This window comes from Hyperolius riggenbachi, chromosome 10 (genome assembly GCF_040937935.1).
Source record: "Hyperolius riggenbachi isolate aHypRig1 chromosome 10, aHypRig1.pri, whole genome shotgun sequence".
Lineage (NCBI taxonomy): Eukaryota > Metazoa > Chordata > Amphibia > Anura > Hyperoliidae > Hyperolius > Hyperolius riggenbachi.
The window spans coordinates 228,727,528-228,751,584 of NC_090655.1; the positions used below are offsets into that span (position 1 = coordinate 228,727,528).

Genomic DNA, 24,057 nt, shown 5'->3' on the forward strand with positions numbered 1-24,057 from the left:
GCACTGGATGATCTAAAGCTCACAGCCGACTTCATGGGAGAAGCGGCTGTGGATATCATCAGATGTTCAGCCAGATCGATGGTTCAGTCGGTCGTGGCCAAAAGAGCTCTCTGGCTAAAGGCTTGGTCGGCGGACCCTTCCTCTCGGGTAGACTGGTGCAAGATTCCGTACGACGGAAAGAGTTTGTTCGGGAAAGAGATGGATACAGCTATACAACGTGTGACGGGAGGAAAATCTGGCTTAATTCCCCAGGACAGGAAAAACAGGAAATTACCTTTCCAACAACCCAGATTTCAACAACCAAGGTACCGCAACTCCCGATCTTACAGACCAGGTCGTGAATACCGTAGGAACTGGCAAAGCTCCCAGACCACTCTCCAGAGAGCTACCAGACAGAGAATGGCACCTACTGCTCAGGGACAACAGAAGTCCTTTTGAGGGTGTCTCTGCCCAAACTTGTCCAGTAGGAGGGAGATTGAAGGAGTTTGGACAAGTTTGGGCGGACAACATCAGCAACCCTTGGGTGCTGAGGACTGTGACAGAAGGCCACCGTTGGAAGTTTGCAGGAGGCCCTCCAGCATCTCATTTCACCCCGACAAACATTCCAAAGTCAAAAGAGAAGAGTCAAATTCTAACAGAATATACGGAGACCTTGTTACTAAAGAAGGCCATAGTCCCAGTACCGGAACTATCAAGAGGCAAGGGGTTCTATTCCCCATTGTTCTTCGTGTACAAAAAGACGGGCGATTAGAGACCAGTCTTGGACCTAAGGAAACTGAATCAGCGGATACAGCTGCCAAGGTTCAAAATGGAAACTCTACAGACAATCTCAAGTTCAGTGATGGTATCGGATTGGATGCTATGTGTGGATTTGGAGGACGCCTATTTGCACGTCCCCATACATCACAGGTATCAGAAATTCCTGAGATTCGCTATAGGTCCACTCCACTATCAGTTCACGTGCCTCCCTTTCGGGATATGTACCGCTCCACGTACTTTTACAAAGGTCCTATTAGCAGTGGTAGCTTTCCTGAGGTTGAAGGATCTCCGTCTTTATCAATATCTGGACGACCTGTTACTTCTAGCCCAGGATCGAAGTCTTCTGTTACAACACAGACAGACCCTTCTACAGACTCTACAAGACTTTGGTTGGAAGATAAACCTCACCAAAAGTCAATTACATCCCACGCAGGAAATAGTGTTCCTTGGAGCACTTTTCAGGACTCGAGAGAACAGCCTGGAGTTGCCAATGGAGAAGAGATTAACAGTGATAACGAAAGTGAAGGAAGTAATAACGGAAAAAACGCTAACCGCAAGACAGTGTCTGAGTTTGATTGGATATCTCACTTCTACAATACCAATGATCAGATGGGCACAATGGCACATTCGGCCCTTCCAATGGGGTTTCCTCAAACAGTGGAACAGGCAACAGATGAATCAGACGATCCTAATAACAGCCACTATGAGACACAGCTTACATTGGTGGATGATGGAATCGAATTTAGCAAGAAACCATCTAATTCAACCTGGTCCGCTGATCACAGTTACGTCGGACGCCAGCAAAAGAGGCTGGGGGGCGCACTGCCAGACACATTCAGCGCAGGGAATATGGGATACCCCGCAAGATCAGACACCAGCAAACATCTTAGAACTGAGAGCAGGACTTCAGGCATTATACAGCTTTCAGACTCTGATCCAAGGAAAATCAGTATTGATGAGGATGGACAATCGGACAGCAGTGTCCTATATAAAGAAGCAGGGGGGTACAAGAAGTCGGAAATTATTGTTACAGACGGAGGAGATATTCCGATTCGCAGAGGAAAACTTGTGGAATATAAAGGCAATATACATCCCGGGTTCACAGAACGTGAGGGCGGATTATCTCAGCCGACATCAGATAAACAACTGCGAATGGAGTCTTTCTCAGGAGATCTATTTATGCGTTTGCAACCACTTCGAGTTTCCTCAGATAGATCTGATGGCAACGAGGAACAATGCGAAATGCACCAGGTTCATGTCCAGGTACCCCTGCACTCAAGCGGTGGCGACGGATGCAATAACAGCAGACTGGGATTTCAAGATTGGCTATGTGTACCCTCCAACACCAATGATCCCGCAATTACTAATGAGATTGCTGAGAGAGAGGGTAACACTGATCGCGATTTTACCATTCTGGCCGAATCGGCCATGGTTCTCCCTATTATGGGAGCTGAAGTTACAATCTCCTCTACCTCTCCCCAACAGACCGGATCTACTGCAGCAGGGGGCGATAAGTCACCCAGAACCTCAGAAACTGAACCTTATGGCTTGGGTGTTGAGGGGAAGAGGCTACAGTCATTAGGCTGCTCGAATGCAGTGATACAGACTTTACTTCAGGCTAGAAAGCCAACAACCAACGCGACCTACACTCGAGTCTTGAATAGGTTTGAACAGTTCGCTAGTATGGAACAATTCGATCCTGGCTGATGGGACCCATCTAGGTGATCAAAATCGATGTTTGCATGGCAAGCTTTAGATATTTTTTGCTTAACTCGATTGATAAAATTAAGGCTAACTAGTTCAGCAATCCTGATTCAAAAACTTGTGTCTGTAAAATACAAGGTCTAGTTTATCGGCTAATTTAAAAGAAATACAGTGAGCTTTTAGCTTGTAAACCTTCTTCAGACTCTATTCCAGTTGAATGACAATGTTAGAACATGCGATCAGGAGAAGGGTTAGAGAGATTTTTTTTTAGCCAAAAATGTGTCATCCAGATACATTGATTACAAGGGATCTTGCATGGATTGTGAGGCGTTCATGGAGAACTTTTTACAGACCCTGTCCTGCTCACTGTACACTGCTGGAGCCTGGAAACAGTTAACTGTTTGTTACTGAGCAGGGTGGCAATCCGGGTGGTTGGTTGTGTAGCATCGCCCATGGATGGAACAACTGCCACTCACTAAGTGCTTTGGGCTAGTCCAAAATCTGTTGGTTCTGTCAAATTTGTACTGCCTACTGTAATTGACAGCAACATAGGAGAAACATAATGTATTTTACTTAGGAAGAAACATACTTCTTATTTCTATGTGTTTACATGTATTTTTATTTCTACAATTTTAGTGATAGTGGTCCTTTAAGGAAGTCAATGGTAAAAAGTGGAAAGGTCGGCACCAAAATGTACTCACGTGTTAAAAAACTTCATTCTGGTCTCTAAGGAAGCGGTAACAGTGCAAACCGTCTGTAAGGCCGGTATCTCTATCTGCACTTTATTTGATATGCCTGTAATGCTTGTGAATCATAAATAAATCCCTAATGAGCAGGACTGGTGCTCCGTCTCCTCTCTACAGCACACATTGGTCCTTTAAAGGACATCCGAGGTGAAAATAAACTGATGAGAAAACCAATTGTTTTTCTCATCAGTTTAGATATCTATACTTTTTTTTTAGATATCCCACAGTTTTATTTTATATTTAAATCTAGTTTTTACTGTTTCATTGTCTCTGCTCAATGACACCTTCATTGAAGTATGCCAGAGCTCAAATATATAAATTATTGACCCTTTTTATCTCTTTCCTGCTCCAGGAAGCCATTTATTGACAAGAAAGTATTTTATGGCTGTAATTAATTATCAGTGAGGGTTATGCTATAGTCTGACCCAGATAGAAACTGTCAATTGCATACCTGATTTTTAACTCTTTCAGGCAGAGAAAGAAGAAAAGGAATGCAGCCTAGTTATTTGTGTGCTTGGCACTATATATACACATGTCTAACTCATCTTGTCACACGTCACCTCAGTTGTCCTTTAAGGATGGTTTCTTTTTTGCAACCCAATTTTGTGAGTACTGTACTTTTTCTGTAGCAGATTCTTTATACTCTGACAGCCAGGTATACTACACCATAACTACACCATATTGGCTCCTGCCTTTTTTTTTCATCCAACTGTTGGAGAACCCCTCAGATCATCCAGGAAGGAACCTATTATTTCAACTACTATTCGTTTATGCTGCAGTATTTAGTTCTTGGTGTTTCTGTCCCTCCTGTTCAGGGTTTTTCTTGAGCATGTGGCAGACCAAAGAAGCAAGAAAAAATGTCTGCAAGTTGTTTTATACATTTCTGTAATATTAACTTGCTGTAGGTGTTTTGTGAGCCTGTGTGGCTGAATATATTCCCTAATTTTCAGAGACATAAAGGAATAATCTGAATGTACACCGAGTGTCCTGAAGTGATGGATTGTGGGAGTAATTATGTAGACAACAGACACATAACATCCATTTGCTGTCTGTAAGTGATTACAGACAAAACTTCTTGCTCATGGGATGCTGTATACTACAGGGCAACTGAAGAGAAAGTGATATGGACTCGGAGGCTGCCATATGTATTTCCTTTTAAAGTGGACCTGCACTCTTGCACAGGACACAAGTAAAACATAAAGAAATTCACCCTGTGTGTATTTAGAGAGTTTAGCTTCTCTAATTCCCCCCTTATCTTTGCCTAATCACAAGTTGTAATTTGATCCCTCAGCTGTGTCAGCTGACTGTCACAAAAGAGAGGCTAATTAGAAAGCACAGGATGTTACCAATATGTCTGTTTCCATGAGAGCAGGAAGTAGATACACTGCTGATTTATTTCAGGATTTGTATCAGCTGTAACAAAGAAATGTTTTTTCTTTAAAGGTTATTATGCTGTTGCATATATTTTAGAGCAGAGAAGAAGTTTTGAGTTCAGGTCCGCTTTAAGCAATACCAGTTGCCTGGCTGTCCTGCTGATCCTCTGCCTCTAATACTTTTAGTCATAGACCCTGGACAAGTATGCAGCAGATCAGGTGTTTCTGACATTGTCAGAAACCAACAAGATTAAATGCATGCTTGTTTCTGGTGTGATTCAGACACTACTGGAGCCAAATAGATCATCAGGGCTGCCAGGCAACTGCTATTGTTTAAAAGGAAATAAATATGGCACCCTCCATATCCCTCTCACTTTAGTTGCCCTAACAGCCTGTCATACACTGGCATAGATAGATTCTTCTCTGATCAATCCTTTCATACCCCTCACCACTGTACACCTGCTCGAACGTCTCCTGTCTGCCAGTCTCCCCCTCTTCCGTACACACCCCTCACCACTGTATACTTGCTCTAATGTCTCCTCTCTCTGTCAGCCTCCAAGTGCCTCCCCCTCCTCCTTACACACCCCTCACCACTATACACCACCTCTAATGTCTCCTCTCTCTGTCAGTCAATGTGACTCTCCCTTCTCCTTACACCCCCCTCACCACAAGGGCTGCGGAGTCGGTACAAAAATCATCCGACTCTGACTCCTCAGTGTATGAAACCACCTGTTACTGTATAAATGATTTACTGCGATCTGTAGTCAGGTCTGAACATTGCTCTTAGTATGTCACTTCCTGTTCCTGTGTGTACGCAGGAAGCAGGCAGGGTATCATGGGAACATGCTTTAGAACACAGATCAATAATCAGATTTTAAATCAAAACCATCAATAGTAAAGCTCTCATTCAGGGATGCTGAGATATTATAGAAAGTATAAGTGTTTTGTGTAGAAAATATGTATTTTCAAACTAGGCTGCAAGGGATCCTTATGTCTCTTAAAGGAATTATTATTAGCAACAAAGTACAATTGCAATAATAGACAGGTAGAAATGTGGGGCTGATCCAAAATATTTATGCCATACATACACTTGTCCTTTACATCTTTTTAATATCTGGTTGTCACCTTAGCCGGCATTAGTGGGCATGAGTGTTCTGATGCTTAGTTAGGCTTCCTTTCACCGTATAGCCTTTCCCACACTCCAGACATGTAAAAGGGCGCTCTCCATTGTGGGTTCTCTGGTGCATACGAAGGTTTCGTTTGTCAGTGAAGCATTTCCCACACTCTGAACAGGGAAAAGGACGCTCGCCGGTGTGAGTCCTCTGGTGCAGAAAAAGGTGTTGTTTCTCCATGAAACCTTTCCCACACTCTGAACAGGAAAAGGGCCGCTCACCAGTGTGAGTTTTTTGATGCTTACGAAGGTCTGCTTTCTGAATGAAGCTTTTTCCACAGTCTGTACAAGAAAAGGGACGCTCACCCGTATGAATTTTTTGGTGTCTGAGAAGGTTTCCTATCTCGCTGAAAGTCTTCTTGCAGTAGGAACATGAGAAAGGACGCTCTCCTGTGTGACTTCTCTGATGTTTAAGAAGATCTCCTTTTTGAATGAAAGCTTTCCCACACTCTGAACAAGGAAATGGACGCTCCCCAGAATGAACTCTCTGATGTAGGATAAGTGACTTCTTTATATAATATTTCCCACACTCAGAGCATGGGTACTTCTTTTCAATTCTTTGTCTAACTGTAGATGTTTTAAGGGATATAAATGGCTCAGAATTAGATGGAAAGGGCAATCTAATTGCACTGTAAGATTTTGGATAGATACTTGGGGCAACAGTGTGTGATGTATGAAAAGGTTCCTTGCGGTTAGTGAGATCGGTTGGGATATCCACGCAGTAAACTTGTTGATGTGTGTTTTGTGGACTGTGGTTTCCACCTGAAGAATGTTGTGTGACTCTATTATCTCCTGCATTATAATCACTGGAGGATGTAAGATGTTTCTCTGAAGTTCTCCAGACATTGTGCCCATCTAGTAGGAGAAAATAAAGAAACCAATATTAAATGCTCTTTCTTTCATCCACCTTGTCACAAATTACAAACGTTGATGTACTAGTCAAAAAATATGACATGTCATTGATACAATTGATTTGTATCACCATTCCAACCACTGTATGTCACAAAGGTCTAATGTCCACACAATAACGATATAATGAAGAATAATAAGGTGAGTGAGTGAGGTGAGGTGCTATGATGTTATACTGAGGAATGGAGATGGGCCTTTCATATGGTGTACAGTATCTCCTCCTCATTTGTTGGTGCTATGATGTTATACTGAGGAATGGAGATGGGCCTTTCATATGGTGTACAGTATCTCCTCCTCATTTGTTGGTACTATGATGTTATACTGATGAACATAGATGGGCCTTTCACATGGTGTACAGTATCTCTTCATTTGTTGGGAACATAATGTTATACTGAGGAATGGAGATGGATCTTTCATATGGTGTACACAGTATCTCCTCCTCATTTGTTGGTACTATGATGTTATACTGAGGAATGGAGATGGGCATTCCATATGGTGTACAGTATCCCCCCCTCATTTGTTGGTACTATGATGTTATACTGAGGAATGGAGATGGGCCTATCATATGGTGTACAGTATCTCCTCCTCATTTGTTGGCACTATGATGTTATACTGAGGAATGGAGATGGGCCTATCATATGGTGTACAGTACCTCCTCCTCATTTGTTGGTACTATGATGTTATAGTGAGGAATGGAGATGGACCTTACATATGGTGTACAGTATATCCTCCCCATTTGTTGGTACTATGATGTTATACTGAGGAATGGAGATGAACCTTTCATATGGTGTACAGTATCTCCTCCTCATTTGTTGGTACTATGATGTTATACTGAGGAATGGAGATGGGCCTATCATATGGTGTACAGTATCTCCTCCTCATTTGTTGGCGCTATGATGTTATACTGAGGAATGGAGATGGGCCTTTCATATGGTGTACAGTATCTCCTCCTCATTTGTTGGCGCTATGATGTTATACTGAGGAATGGAGATGGGCCTTTCATATGGTGTACAGTATCTCCTTCTCATTTGTTGGTACTATGATGTTATACTGAGGAATGGAGATGGGACTTTCATATGGTGTACAGTATCTCCTCATTTGTTGGTGCTATGATGTTATACTGAGGAATGGAGATGGGCCTTTCATATGGTGTACAGTATCTCCCCCTCATTTGTTGGTAGTATGATGTTATACTGAGGAATAGAGATGGGACTTTCATATGGTGTACAGTATCTCCTCCTCATTTGTTGGCACTATGATGTTCTACTGAGGAATGGAGATGGGCCTTTCATATGGTGTACATTGTCTCCTCTTCATTTTCTGGGGAAATGATGTTAAAATGGAGAATAAACCATAATGAAGTTCCTACAGATAATAATGAGTATTTCTAAATCAAAAACAGCCTAAGTCATTTAAAGATTTTTAAAATAATTTAAGCCAAAAGCAAACTTTAAGCAAATGGCCATCATAAAACTCTGGTAGATAGGAAGACCACCTCATCATACATTTGGTAATTACAACTGCAATTGGTAATATTCTGCAGATATTTTTTCATTTATAATCCCATTAGCCTTCCCATTCCCCATCATAGATGACTTAAAGGGAACCTGTACTGAGTAAAATTATTTAAAATAAACACATGAGGTAACTTCAAATGAACATTACATAGTTACCTTGCCATCAGTTCCTCTCAGAAGCTCACCATTTTCTTCTGACAATGATCCCTTCCAGTTCTGACAACATTTTGTCAGAACTGAAATATATTAGTTGCTGTCAGTTACAGCTGAGAGGAGAACTGATGTTTCCATGTTTCCCTATGGCTCAAGTGGGCGATATTACAGTTTAACAGTGTGCTGACCAGAAAGCTGTTATGGCTAATGGCCATTTTCAAAATGGAGGACATAGAATTTCATTGATCACAGTGGACAAACAGGATGCAGGAAAGGAGAAAGAGATTGATAAGTAGACTACAGAGGAGGCAAGTATGCCTTGTGCATGTTTATTTTGACTTTTAATTTTCAGTTCAGGTTTTCGTTAAAATATGTAAACTATTTCTGTATTTGGTGCGTCCTACTTACCTGGTCTGGGAGAACATTCCTCCTCTTTAATTCCCACCATAATTTCACCTTTCTCCATAGACTGTTCTTCACCCCTCACATATGTCTCTTCATCTTTAACCTCAACTTTCATAACAATGTGTTCTTCGTCCTACATTTAGAACGATAGAACAATAAAATCTTCAAGTTATAAGTTCTGATACCACTAGGTAACACAAAAGAATTCATAAAGTCTGGATTTAGTGTGAATTGCAGTTCCTCAACTTCACTTACCTGATATTGGTGGGGGATAGTCAGATCCTCCTGTGGACAATCCCGGGAATAAAGAGGACCTGTACATGTCTCTGGAGGATTTCTGTTACTGGATCCATCTGTAGGAAATGTACACACTGACTGAATACATTGTCTGTATGTGTTTATCAGATGAAGGGGGATCTACATGAACCATCCACACTGCACTCTCCTTTACAAGAAAGGAAAGTCTTTTTTTACCTGATGATGTGAGGGGTGACTGATTCTCCATCATGATGTTCTCATCGAGATCCTTGTGTCCCTCTAAATACTGCCACTCCTGAATGGAGAAATAGACAAAGGCATCCTGACACCTTATAGGAACCTGGCACACATAGTGACACAGTCACCATCCAGACACACCCCTTGCTGTTACTAAATAATGTCCCATAATTCCCAGCTCTGCTCACCTTTCCTGTCAACAGTAGAATCATCTTATTAATAACATCTAACATTCTCTTCACCTTTCTTTCAGGTATCAGGGAGTGAGGCAGGAGCACTGTGATGGGGGATGGACCATGGAGACCACTACTCAAGGCCAATTGCTCACCAGATGTCTTCTTCACTACTTTACAATCCTATGTACACACAAAGTAAGAATCATCAATTTTCCATAAACCCTGTCACAGGTCACAGGTGTGTGCATTATAAACAGACATAAGCAATGTAATGTGTCACCTCCAGAATCCTTCTCACCTCTCCAGTCAGCAGGTAGACAATCTCTAGGGTGAGGTTTAGTATCCTCTCAGTCACGTGACTTTGGTCCTTGTCCATCCTCACTGATGTGGTCATGTGATATATACGGGAAGCTTTTCCCTGGAGAGTAATAATACAATGATAATTATCTGGACTGTGAGGCTAGGGACTACATTAGGACTCAGCATGCTGGAAGCTACTTATAGCATGGCTCATGCAAATGACAAAAATAACTACTATCTGTGTCACTGTGAGAGCCGCAGTCGCAGAAGTAGACGGGAGGCATTCTATCCAATCCAAGAGCCAGGCGGAAATTTCTATTCCATTCACAACAATTAGAGAAAAATGTATAATTCAATAAAGGTGGTTCCTGACAGATGACAAATAGAAGTCAACAGAGATATCTCAGTGTGATCAAACTTCTGCAGAATGTGATGGAAGTGTAAACCTTTCTTAAATGTAAATTGGTATGTCCTGACCAGGGCCGTTTCTTGCCCCGTTCAGCCGGTTCTGCTGAACGGGGCGCCGATGAGAGACAGATTAGGGGGGCGCCAGGCAGAAAGGTGTGACGTCACAGGTCACATGACCAGAGGGCCCCTCTCCTCTTTCTCCCATGGGCCAGCGGCAGCGTGACTGACAGTAACAGGAGCCAGTCAGTCATGCTGCAAGTTGAAGTTAGTGCTGGTTCTTCCTGCTCCTCCTCCCTCCCCTCGGCTTAGTCACATGACAGTGACGTCTTTCTGGGCTCTGGAGTCTGGCGCGTAGTTCGAACCTGCACAGCTGCTGGTCTTACACACATTTCGCACACACTGTGCTTGAAGTGTGGGGCAGCGACAGAAAAGAGACTGCTAGGAGCACCCAGCCATGACGAGGAGGAGGAGGGAGAGAGCCAGCCCAGCAAGAGAGAGAGGGGGGCCTGGAGACACCGAGACAGCACACAGAGCTAGTTCGAACCTGCACAGCTGCTGGTCTTACACACATTTCACACACACTGTGCTTGAAGTGTGGGGCAGCAACAGAAGAGAGACTGCTAGGAGCACCCAGCCATGACGAGGAGGAGGGAGAGAGCCAGCCCGGCAAGAGAGAGAGGGGGGCCTGGAGACACCAAGACAGCACACAGAGCCTGTCATCAATAATCCTGTGGCAGGAGCCTGAGCCAAGCAGGAGGAATGGACTGTACACACTGCAGAGAGCCAGGCCAGGGGGAGACAGTAAAACACACTAAGGTACAATCATAGGGCAGCAAATCTATTACTGTCTGAAACAGAGACTGACAAACTCTGTCATACCCTGTGATAATAGCCTTTGAGGTGTGGGTAATATTTATTTTTCGCATTTATTCATATTACTTATGCTTTGTTTGTGCGGGTTGCTTGTGTGTGTTATGGCTGTTTTGGAGGGAGATGGTTAGGTGACACTGACAAGGTCTTTGACATTTGAGCACTGAGCCCAGAAGTCTGTGTGTCCCTCACTGCAGCTTCGATCCTGGTCCTACTGTCAGTCCCGTAGTGATGGGTTAGCAGCTTGTGCGGGCGCACTTTTCACAATCACACCCAGGAGCATTATGCGCTGTGCAGAGAAGGCTTCTGGCTGTGGGATCATGAGAAGCACCTGCGCATGCACTATGGGACTGACAGCGGTACCTAGGAGAAGACCAGAGCTGCAGCAAGGGACACACAGACCTCTAGCGGCTGAATGAAGCCCCGGGTAATTTTCAGTTATCTAAGGTTTTTCTGGGCGGAACTTTGGGTCTGCCCATGATCCATCATCACCATGCTCATGTTCCAGTGCATGGCCACACCCCTTTTATTTTTATTTTTTTGCTGCGTGTGCCGCATATGGCAGTCTCCCATGCCAGTGAATCCAGGACCTGCATAGCCGCCCTGCCACCCTCTGGAGCAGCCCCTGCATAGTCATGCCATGGACTGTCCTTAGAAGAGCTCACAATCTATTCCCTGCCTGCCTGCCATAATCATAGTCCAAATAAAATTATTTTGTAGTTATATAGCACTGACATCTATGTGAAATTTACAGAGAGCATGGATATGTGAGCTCCAGATCTGGGGGGGGGGGAGGGGGAAGGTGAAGGTTGGAGGCGGGGGGTGGGCCCCAGGTTGAAACTTCCCTGGTGGGCCCTTAGTGTCCCAGTCCGACCATGATGTGACGTCACGTCACTGCTAGGCAGGGCCGCGCCTGGGCGGGTGCATTGCATCCAGGCGCCGGCCTCTGACAGGCGCTGGCGGGTCTACCGTCCTAACTTATCTCCCCGGGATGAGGATCTCCCCACTCCATTCCCAGCGACACACTGTGCGGGGCGGGCGGCTGTGCCTGACGTCACATGTAGACGTCGGCGCAGCCCAATTTGGAAACAGGCAGCCCACCTGACCTCACGTCACGCTTGATGGGGGGAGGAGCCACAGCCTCAGCGTGTGAGACTGCCGCCCGCCCGACCCGTGGTGTGTGCGTGGACAGAGCCAGAGTAGAGTCTAGAGAGACTCACTCTGAGAGAGCGACTAGCAGCGCCAGCACAGACACAGTGAGTGCCCGCAGCCCGGCCAGCTCCTCCTAATGCCGCCGGCCACAGTGGTCACAGTCAGCTGCAGCCGCCTGCCTCTCTGCCTGCCTATATCCTCCTACCTCCTCCACCCAGACCCAGCCAGAGGTGAGTGAATTGCTGTGCTGCCAATAAGATTGCATTTGTGGGGAAATCTGGCTGCCATTAAGTCTTAATGGCAGCAGATTTCCCCACAAAGGCAATCTTTATGGCAGCAGATTTCCCCACAAAGGCAATCTTAATAGCAGCAGATTTCCCCACAAAGGCAATCTTATTGGCAGCAGTCGATTTCCCCACAAAGGCAATCTTATTGGCAGCAGTCAATTTCCCCACAAATTGTGGGGAAATCGACTGCTGCCAATAAGATTGCCTTTGTGGGTAAAACTGCAGGACATGGGTGTGGTTATGTGGTTGGTCACGGTTAATTTAACCACTCCCATAGGCGCCAGAGAAAATCTTGCACCCAGGTGCCAGGCACCCCAGGCTCACCCCTGCTGCTAGGAGTCGGTGACGCGCGGACACGGTGCAGCAAGACTGAGGCAGGAGGAGCTGTGCGCACCAGCATTTGAAAAAAAATAAAAATGGTGTGTTGGTTACAAGAAGCCTTTTGACATGATTTCACTTATCAGCTCTGATTTTGGGGAAGGGGGGGGGGGGGGGGGGGGCATATTTTTGGACTCTCGAACTGGGTGAAATTTAGCCTAGAAACTGCCCTGGTCCTGACTGGTGACACTTCTTCACTGTCCCTCCAAGATTTAAATATGAACTTTGGTGACCAGAGAAGATGGGAGCAAAAAAATTAAAATGACGTTCTAACTCCCCTCCACAAAAAAACCCTGCAATTTGTTGCTTCCTTGGTAGGCACTAGATAGCTGGGACACTACAACAACTGATGTAATATGGAGGTCAGGGTGTCAATAGGATAGGAATTCGGCTCACCATGTGCCCAGCTCACCGGCAGCATACATATACGTCAGCTCATAAAAGGTCTGTCTATTCTCTTCTCCTAATTAATTACACAGGTAGGCTGAAAATCCAAAATGTAATTTACTTATTCCACAAAAATCCAAAGTGGAAGTTAGTCCTTGAATAAAGTTCTTCTTTAGATCAGGGGGCAAGAAATAAAACTGCCTTGTTGAATTTCACATCACACCACTACTAAGCTAAGGAAAACAATGAATAATTACAAATACTGTATGTAAGTCCAAAATACTTTCTGTTTAAAGAAGGCAGACTTTTGTTTACCATAGTAATTTTAGTAAGAGGGCTTTTTAATCCATTGTAGCCCCCTACACACTCCTAGGAGTTCTGGTTCACCATGATTACTACTTAGTATTACTACTAAGCATATCTCCCCCCCCCCAGCCCATTAATTGTGGTAATATAAAATAATACCTTATCACCTCCTTTGCTGTCAGTTCCAGAAATGTCTCCTCTCTGCTTCCTGCCACTTCACCTCTAACAGATAACTTCCTGTGTGTGTATATTACCTCACTTCCTGTTATTGTTGGCCACCTTGTGCCCAATGCTGGAACTACAGCTTCTAAAATAATGATTATTGGCCCCATCTTGTGGCCATTAACAGAATTGTTTCTCTGCTAACAATATTGCAGTTTACAGCGTAAAGACACCATTATTCCAATGATTTTATTTATAGACTATCTGTCTGTAGCTTACCAGTAAAGTGCAGAGACTGGGCCAGGTGAAGGTGGTGAAGATGTGTTTATTAGTAATCTATAGTAAATTCCGCTGCTTTTAACATTTATCTTATGTATAACTTTGTGCTGTATAACAACACCCCAGGGGCAGCTCCATTTTTTTTCAAAGGGAAGGGGGTCTAAGATTATGCCTGCCTAGGACCAGGCCACTCATTTTATTATGTGTGCTTGGCAGAAGATCAAGCTACTTCATTCTGATCAAGTCAGTGTGAGCTCAGTATTTGAGGTGTATATTGTGTGGGTAGTATGGTGTGCTTACTTATGGATACCACAATTTCAGTCCCCCCCCTCCCCCCCATTTGTTGTGCACTCAGGGTCGGACTGGAACACTAAGGTCCCACCAGGAAAGCTTTAGCCTGGGGCCCGCTGCCCCACCCCCAATCGATTCCCCCCCCCCCCATTTTGGCCTCACATATGCGTGTACTCTAGAAATTTTGCACTATATATATATATATATATATATATATATATATATATATATATATCTATATATATATATATCTATATCTATATATCTATATCTATATCTATATCTATATATACATACATACATACATACATACATACATACATACATACATACATACATACATACATACATATATATATATATATATATATATATATATATATATATATATATATATATATATACATAATTTTGTAGGTAATTAGATTATGGTAGAGAATAGATTGTGAGCACTTCTGAGGACAGTCCCCAACAGGGACGTGGACATGATGGGTCATGGGCAGACTTAAAAATACACAAAATAACAAAAAAATACACAAAAATACACAACATAACAAAAAAATACACAAAATAAGTAGCGGTGTTATTCACAGAGAGTGGGTCCGACCAGATACATTTTAGATAAAATAATCAAGTAGTTACATGCTTCATGATAATTCATCAAGTAGTCAAATGCTGCAAAATAAAAATATTAAGTAGTCCAGTGCTGTCCAACTTTTCTTTTTCCAGACCACATGGTGGAGGGCCGACCCCCCCCAAAGAAAACAAAAAAATCTAGCAGCAGTTTCCCCACAAAATGCAACCAGATTGTCAGCAAATTTCCCCTCAAAATGCAACCAGATTTTCGGCAGATTTCCCCTCAAAATGCAACCAAATTGTCGGCAGATTTCCCCACAAAATGGCAGATTGAAGAGCGGCATGAAGGGAGGGGGGGGGGGGGGGGGGCAGTCTCCCCCCCTCCCTCACTCACCTGGGGGCCCCCCCTTTGCCACTCCCCCCTCCAGGCTAGAATGTGCAGCAGCGAGCGGGCAAAAACTACTTACTGTCTACTTACTATTTCTTGCATCCCGCTCTGCCTGCCGCTGCTCTGGTCTGGTCTTCTCTGCTGTCCAATCACGCTCTCATAGGAAGCACAGTGAGGGCGTGATTGGACAGTACAGCAGAGAAGACCAGACCAGAGTAGTGGCACGCAGAGCGGGAACCAGGAAGTAGTAAGTTGATCGGTTCACCGCTCGCTGCCGCTCTGGTCTGCCGCCTGCAGCACATTGTAGCTTGGAGGGGGAAGCGTGGAAGGGGGGGACCCCAGGTGAGGGAGCCCCCCTCCCCGCTTCTCTGTGCCCGCCGCTACTCCTTCCTGCGCTGTGCCCCCTCCTGCAGTGCTCAGGTGCCCCCAGGGCCCACAAAAAGGGAGGCCTACCGGGCGAAATCCCGAGCTCTCCTGTCAGCCCTGTCCGAGCCTGTGTGCACTCTATTCATCTATAGGCAACAGACAGCCTCTTCTGACATTACAGTATATGCAGTCACCAGTCAGGAGGGTTTCTGTTTAGCTTTTTTGTTTACATAAAACAATTTTAGGAGAGCAAACACAATTTTTGGAGAGCAACCATTACATCCACAGTTCAAGCATCCTGGACCCAAGTGGGGGTAGGCGTCTCCCCCCATGCCTTGAATTGCACCTGAAGTAAGAGTGATATGGGGTCTGCCATATTTATTTCCTCTTAAACAATACCAGTTGCCTGGCTGTGCTGCTGATCCTCTGCCTCTAATAATTTTAGCCATAGCCCCTGAACAAGCATGAAGCAGATCAGGTGTTAATCAGGTGACAATAATCTTGTATTTCATATGTGTTATGGAGAGACACTTCTGCAGACAAAGAGATCAGCAGTACAACTGATATTGCTTTGGCAGTCTCCATCAGAAAAGTGTCATGGTGAAATGGGGCCCTAGGCAAGTACCAATTTTGTAGCCACCCTTGATGGCCACCTGTCTTTTTTTTAAAGATTTATTGGGGGCTAATGTCAACCAGGCCCCCAGTCTCTCCTTCAAGCCCTAGGCACCTGCCTAGGTTTGCTATGTGGATGATCTGGCTCTGGCCTCCATATACCTCTTGCTTAGTTTCCCTTGTTTTTGCAACCTAATTTTGTGAGTACCCCTTTTTATTTAATAGATTCTATATACGCTCAGAGACATACTAAACCATATTGGCTCCTATTTTTCTTTCTTTTTTTTTATCCGGTTGCTAGAGAACCACTAAGGTCATCCAAGAACACTCTCTCTCAACTTCTACTCATTCATGTAGCAATATTTAGTAGTGAGTGTTTCAGTCCCTCCTGTTCAGTGTTTCTCTTGAGCATGTGGCAGACCAGAGATGCAAGAAAAGTTGTTTTATATGATTCTGTAAAATTAATTTGCTGTACATATTTTATGAACCAGTGTGGCTGAATATATGCCAGGATTTTCAGGGACATGAAGGAATGATTTGCATGTTCACTTAGTGTCCTGAAGTGATGTATTATGGGAGTAACTATGTTGATGTTATGGCCAGATCCCAAGGTCTGGCCACTTTGGGCCCATTCACACTGAAAAGAGCAAAAAGCGCTATCATTTTGTGCAAGTGATTTTACAGCGATTAGCGCGGTAAAATCACTGTACAGTTCCGCAATTCAGAGTGATTGCGATCAGTGCTTTACTAAGCACTGTACCACAATTGTGGCAAAATGCTGCAGGTAACATGTTTTCCAATTGGCACTAATCGCCTGTGATCGGCGCCAATCATGGCAGTGAGATCACTGCCATAGGGTTAGAATAGCACTAGCACTTTAAAAAGTGCTTTGGCGATTAGCAGGAATCACCCAAATAATCAACGGGTCCTTAGGGATATTGCCAGCCAATATGTGAAGTGGCCGGCTACTGTGCCCAATATGCAAACAAAATGTGTTACAGGTACATTCACGGACCTTAGCCGGCCAGAATGTGAAATGGCCGACTGATGCAGACAGTATGAGAACTTGTGCTGAACTGATTTTTTTTTTCAGAATGCGAAGTGACAGCAACTGGCCAACCAAGTCCTGAAGAAAGGCAAACAGCACAAGCTTCAGTGGCAGCATCTACATTCCCCAGCTCCTTCCCCTACTTTTTGCCCCCCCTGTGTTCTCTCACCTCCGTCTCCAGGAAGAAAATAAACACGGCATCCCGTACACTGTGTCTGTACTCTAACACTCCATGCTGTATGCATGTATTGTCTTCAGGTTTTCCTGATTTCTGTTTCGCTGGTATTTTCTGTGGCATGAAAACATTATCTATCAAGATGTCATAAAAGAACAGGAGCAGAAATGCTGGCAGTGCAGTGGCCGTCTTCCATAGAGGGAGGAGGAGGGGGGCAGCACAGTCCCAAACTGTGGTGGGTCTACTGCGAGTCCTCAGCGTGCTCAGACAAGAGTGGTATCTATATGCAGAGAGAAGGAGGGGAGCGCCGGCACTGCTGTCATACACTTTATTCAAGATATCATTGCAAAATACAGTATAAAAATGTCCATCTAAAAAATTGCAACACATACCATAGATGACTGTGAAAGGTGCGGTGGGTGCAGGGGGTGAAGAGCCTTACGGCCGTTTCGTGCATTTGCGCTTCTATGGAGGCTGCCTCCGTAGAAGCGCAAACACGCGAAACAGCCATAAGGCTTTTCACCCCCTGCACCTTTCACAGTCATCTATGGTATGTGTTGCAATTTTTTATATGGACATTTTTATACTGTATTTTGCAATGATATCTTGAATAAAGTGTATGACAGCAGTGCCGGCGCTCTCCTCCTTCTCTCTGCAAAACATTATCTATACAGCAGTAAATACTGGCAACACAGGCTGCAAAAAAGCTGGAGACACCATACGCACACACACACACAGAATGGGGGGCGCAGGTGTCCTGAGCTGCTCTGTATATTTCCTTCCTGAAAACAGAGGTGAAAGGAGGACATAGGGGTCAAGGGTCAGAGGGAGAAGCTGGGGAGTGCAGATGCGACTGCAGAATCTTATTCTGTTTGCTCCATTAAAGCCTTTCTTCTAGACTTGGGAAACCTGCCCTTGTCAGGTCGTGTTCTGGCCGGGCAAAGTTCAAAAGAAGTAAGTTCTTGAACTGGCTGCGTCAGTCGGCAACTTCACGTATTGGCCGGACAGATCCTGAAGTAGTGAACTTTGGGATCTGGCCATAACAGATAACAGACACATAACACCCATTTGCTTATTTACTCACTGTCTGGAAGTGATGCATTGAAGGACAACTGAAGTGAGAAGGATATGGATGCTGACATATTTATTTCCATTTAAGCAATACCAGTTGCCTGGCTATCCTGCTGATCCTCTGTCTCTAATACTATTAGCCACAGACCCTGAACAAGCATGCAGCAGATCTGGTGTTTCTGACATTATTATCAGATCTGACAAGATTAGCTGCATGCTTGTTTCCGGTGATATTCAGTCACTACTGCAGCCAAATAGACCAACAGGGCTGCCAGGCAACTGGTATTGTTTAAAAGGAAATAAATATGGCAGTTTTTATATACTTCTCACTTCAGTTGTCCTTTAAAGAGATAACTTCCTGCTCATGTGAAGCTGATTACTAAGTACTGACATACAATGGCAGACTTTTTACCGACGTGCCCAAAAGACAGATTCCTCTTTGATCGACATCTTACCAGAGAGGGATCTATCATTGCCACACAGTGCACACTGAATTTTAATAGGTTTCAGCATGAACTCAATTGAAAAAAATGAAATTGCCGCTGCTTCCCCAGGTGTCCCCCCCGCTAATATGCTGCTCTGTCTGGAGCCCTGTGCAGAATATTAGTGCAGAGAAGCGCTCTCACACTCACCTCTCCAGCTGGGGTGCTTCCTCCTCTGTGCTGCCATTATCTCTCGGAGCCCATAGTGACCTGTGAATTGGCGGTGTACATAGGTAAGTGCGTACATGCTGCTAAGTCACTACAGGCACCCGGAGATGATGACAGCACAAGGGCGAAAGGACCTTAGCTGGAGAGGTTAGTAAGAGAGCTTTGCTGTGCATCACCAGCCCGAGGTCCTCCTGCATAAGTCCCCCAATCAACAGCCAAGAACAGTCCTGTACGATAGGTAATGTCATTTCTGCTAGGAATCGATCTAAACTACAATCGGGCAGCATGTTGGGGCAGATCAGTGATCAAATCTGCCATATTATGGGGTTGATTCACCAACAATAACGCACTCAAGCAGTGGGAGTTAATACAAGTAAATGCACGCTACGAGTGGTCCTGTCAATATGGTGCGCGCTTAACTTACGCATGATTGTTCCTACTTCCGCACGATGTGTCATAGTGCAGCCGCTACTATGTTAATTAATGTAGTAGCGGCCACGATAGTAAAGTGAAGACAGCGTGCGCTCACTTGTATTAGCTTGTGCTCCTTGAGCACGTTATTGTTAGTGAATCAACCCCACTGTCTCATAGTGTGTGGGTATCCTTTACTAGTACCCTATGTTTTAGAAAGGCACAATTGTACTTGGCATAGTTTTTTCACTAGGTTTTTTTTTTTTTCTTAAACCTCTCTTTGGCCTGCTATTAAAATATTAGTGGTTTTGGATCTTCATGACTTCTACCTTAAAACAAGTACAGTTAAAGCGGACCTGAACTCAGAGTGTGCTCTCTGCCCTAAAAGATGCACAACAGCATAATAACCTTGAAACAAAAAAACATTTCTTTGTTACAGCTGATACAAATCCTAAAATAAATCTAGATAATAGGATAACAGAGGCGCCAACAGGATACAAAAACACTAAAATAACTTAAAAACCCATCCTGGTAATAGAGGAGGTAGTGGTGGACCTACCTCCTGCAAGCAGAACATACGACTGTGGATTTTCAGTCAAAACAATTTTACTGGATACTCTAAATAAAGTGCAACACGTTTCGCGGTATACAAACCCACTTCATCAGGCAATAACAGATTGGAGTAAACAGCATCTGCCAGTATCATCAACACTGAGCGCCTCAGTATCATCAACACTGAGCGCAGAGGCGCTCAGTGTTGATGATACTGGCAGATGCTGTTTACTCCTATCTGTTATTGCCTGATGAAGCGGGTTTGTATCCTGCGAAACGCATTGCACTTTATTTGGAGTATCCAATAAAGGTAAGTCCACCCTTGGTGGAGGGTTGTACCCTTTCTTCTTCTACTACAGAGAGCGACTTTTTAATCCTGAGTGGGGTCAGGACAATCTCCCCACCTGCTTTGACAGTGGTTGCCTACCTGGTAACCCTGGTTTGTGAGTATTAAATTAATATTATTACTCTTCCAATTATACATTACCAGTACATACTACACTATATTGGGCTCATGGTGTTCTCTCTTTTTCTCATCCTAAAATAAATCTGCACAGTTTCGACTTCCTGATTCATGGAAGCAGACATATTGTTAACAGTCTGTACATTCAGTACAGATCCCCTGGCAGAACGAATGATGTCACCAACAGTGATCTTTTCCCTGTAAATCAGGGTAAGGAAAGATCTTACAATGGGCAAACAGTGACTAAATAATTTATAAATCAGTATTGTAAAAAATATGCAACTTTATTCATTCTGTTATTTTTCGCTACAGTTTCTCTATAATACAACCTGCAATGGACAAATATTTACTAGCACATGTAAAAATGTCAATTTTAGATGCATACAAAATAATCATTGAAGCAGCTTGGCTTTACTGCACAGCTTGTCATGTTTATTAATGGGCTTAAACAGTTCTCGAGACACAACTGAAACAAGTAGGAAGTCACTGCTATTAAAGTGAGATTTCACTTTTCAAAATGCCCCCAAACACGTCTTCAAATGATATATAACAGTATTGTCTGTCAGCTGCCTCTGTTCATACAGTTGTGCACAACCACCACCTTTATCTGCGGTGTGGCAGTGCTAAGGTGAAATGCATATGTCCTTGTGTTCCTCCTCGGGCTGGTGTACAGATCAGCCCCCCAGGCGGAGCTGATTACTGAGGTGACACCATACAGAAAGTATAACTAACAAGATAGGAGGCGGCCAAAAATATAGGATCTCAGGATAGAGTAACCATAAATATAAAAACTTGCATATATAAAAAAAAATAAAGGAGATGCAAACCTCTCCTAAAGCAAAAATACCAATTCATGAAAAGGAGTTTTTATTCGAGCACAATTGGTAGGTGACAACACATTTCATGGGTTCTAACCCGCTTCCTCAGGTCAGTTAAAAAACAAGTGCCTTAATAATAACAGTGTAGAGCGTGACCATCTTTTTAGACTAAGAAGGCGCTCACGCTCCAGTCATTTTTAAGGCACTTGTTTTACTGGTTACTATATCCTGAGATCCTATATTTTTGGGTGCTTCCTATTTTGTTGTTACCGCCAGTCACACCCACCTCCTGAGGAGGTTAGTCTATTGAGCTTAGTGACCAGCACTGATTCAGTGTTTTTCAGGAGAGCAAGCATTCAGTTCATTATCGGGCCTGGAGAAACCGATTGGGGACAGTACTTCCTTATACGGTGGCTGCTAGGATTGCAACCTACCTTTGTAAGTATATTTAACTATACTTATTCCAGTTACAAACATAGTTGATATTGCACCATTGGGCTCCTGGTCTCTTCTCATCCCTTGCAGATGACCATAGTTTGACGAAAACTGTGTGGATCATCTGGTACCCAAGCATCTAGAAAATATGGATAGCCCCCAAAAGATTTCCAATGCAGATGGACAGATCTCTGACATCCAGCCAGGCTGGACAGTATAATTTGAACATGGATTATGACTTTAAGACTACAGGAAATGCAAAAGAAGGGGAAAATACAAAGGCGAGCAAGAGATCGGATGCAATTCTCTTACAGTCACAACAGAAAGATCGGTGTAATTCCACTACAAATTTGCCACCTACAACACTAAGACTGAGGTCTTCAGTCTTTTGTTCATTTACCACATGCTGAACATGAGGCAGGTGGCTTTCCTGTGTGAGTTTTCAGGTGCAAATTAAGATTCCGCTTACGGATGAAACATTTCCCACACTCCAAACATGAAAAAGGACGCTCGCCTGTGTGGCTTCTCTGGTGCACAAGAAGGTCTCCTCTCTGAATGAAACCTTTACCGCACTCGGAACATGAAAAGGGACGCTCGCCTGTGTGTCTTTTCTGATGCCGGAGAAGAGCTTCTTTCCAAATGAAACATTTCCCACACTCTGAACAGGAAAAAGGACGCTCACCAGTGTGGCTTCTCTGGTGCGTAAGAAGGTTTCTTTTCTGAATGAAGCCTTTCCCACACTCTGAACAGGAAAAAGGGCGCTCCCCGGTGTGAAGTCTGTGATGTAAAACGAGAGCTGATTTCTTCCTAAAACATTTCTCACATTCGGGACACTGAAATGTCTTTTCACTTCCATTTCTAACAATTGATGTTCCTGAAGTGGATGCCTTTGAATGAGACAGATCCTTTGATTTATCAGCATTATAAAAAGATGGATTCATGTTTGGGATAACAGAATGCATTTTGCCACAACAGTCCTTGAGGTGAGAGGGATCCTCTGATCTAGCCTCTTGGTTAAGTCTCTGATGTGTATTTCTTTCAGTAACGGGATGTGGTGTGATGCCATTATCTTGGACATTATAATTTGGAGGTAAAATAGCACGTCCCTCCAATATATTTCGGACGTATCGTCCATCTGTTTAAAGAAAAGCATTAGAGTATAGGTATGAAAAGTACATTCATTGTTTTTTTTTTTTTTTTTTTTTACAATTTAACTTTTTTTTAGTGTTTCCATTAGTGCAACATAACTTACAAGTGGATACAAACATGAAATATTAGATTGTCTAGCAAGGGCAGGACTCCCTCCCTTTTGTTTCTTATAAGTTGTTGTGTGTTTTGTTAGACACAGTGGCCCATATGCAATTCATTTTTTTGTCCTACGTTTTCTCCTAGGAGATAATTTTTCATATTTTCTTTTCAGCACTTTGCAATGGAAAAATACCCAAAAATAGTTGAAAAATTACTATGAAAATTATTTTGAGTATTTGCTTGCTTGCTGGTGGTTTAAAGATGTGAAAATACCACTTAGGAGAAAATGTAGGTGAAAAAGTAAATTGCACATGGGCTAGTGGCCCTTATTTCATTCAATTTTTCCTCCTAAGTGATATTTTTACACCTGATCAATAAAATGCCCTTTAAAGGATACCCGAAGTGACATGTGACATGATGAGATAGACATGTGTATGTACAGTGCCTAGCACACTAATAACTATGCTGTGTTCCTTTTTTTCTTTCTCTGCCTGAAAGAGTTTAATATTAGGTATGTACAGTAAGTGGCTGACTCAGTCCTGACTCAGACAGGAAGTGACTACAGTGTGACCCTCACTGATAAGACATTCCAACTATAAACTCTTTCCTAGCAGAAAGTGGCTTCTGAGAGCAGGAAAGAGATAAAAAGGATCAATAGTTCATGAAGTTTAGCTCTGGCATACTTCAATGAATGTGTCATTGAGCAAAAACAACAGTTAAAACTTAAAAAAGTATATTTAAACATAAAATAAAACTGTGGAATATCTTAAAAAGTCATTTTTGGGACAAGGAAGATAGATACAATTGCTTCTTTCATTCGTTTATTTTCGCTTTGGGAGTCCTTTAACCCCCTTGGCAGCGCAGCAGTTTTTTTTTAATTTTTTTTTTTTTAAATCATGTAGCGAGCCCAGGGCTCGCTACATCATCCCCCCGCCCACTTCGATCAGGAAATCCCGTTCAAAGAACGGGATTTCCTGGAGGGCTTCCCCGTCGCCATGGGAGACCCGATCCACCCC

General features: G+C 43.5%; 1 protein-coding gene across 1 annotated transcript in view; it reads right to left on the minus strand.

Moving 5' to 3' along the window:
* Positions 1 to 5,636: 5,636 nt before the first annotated feature.
* LOC137536873 (zinc finger protein 585A-like) overlaps positions 5,637 to 24,057 on the minus strand; it is a 52,233-nt gene continuing 33,812 nt past the window's right edge. Inside the window, exons 8-16 of the mRNA XM_068259056.1 lie at positions 22,194 to 22,928; positions 17,388 to 17,527; positions 9,944 to 10,039; positions 9,707 to 9,826; positions 9,421 to 9,588; positions 9,212 to 9,335; positions 8,993 to 9,090; positions 8,741 to 8,870; positions 5,637 to 6,608 (exon numbers count right to left, since the gene is read on the minus strand). Of these exons, the coding sequence (XP_068115157.1) occupies positions 5,719 to 6,608; positions 8,741 to 8,870; positions 8,993 to 9,090; positions 9,212 to 9,335; positions 9,421 to 9,588; positions 9,707 to 9,826; positions 9,944 to 10,039; positions 17,388 to 17,527; positions 22,194 to 22,928 (2,501 nt within the window). The 3' untranslated portion in view covers positions 5,637 to 5,718. The remainder of the gene's footprint in view (positions 6,609 to 8,740; positions 8,871 to 8,992; positions 9,091 to 9,211; positions 9,336 to 9,420; positions 9,589 to 9,706; positions 9,827 to 9,943; positions 10,040 to 17,387; positions 17,528 to 22,193; positions 22,929 to 24,057) is intronic.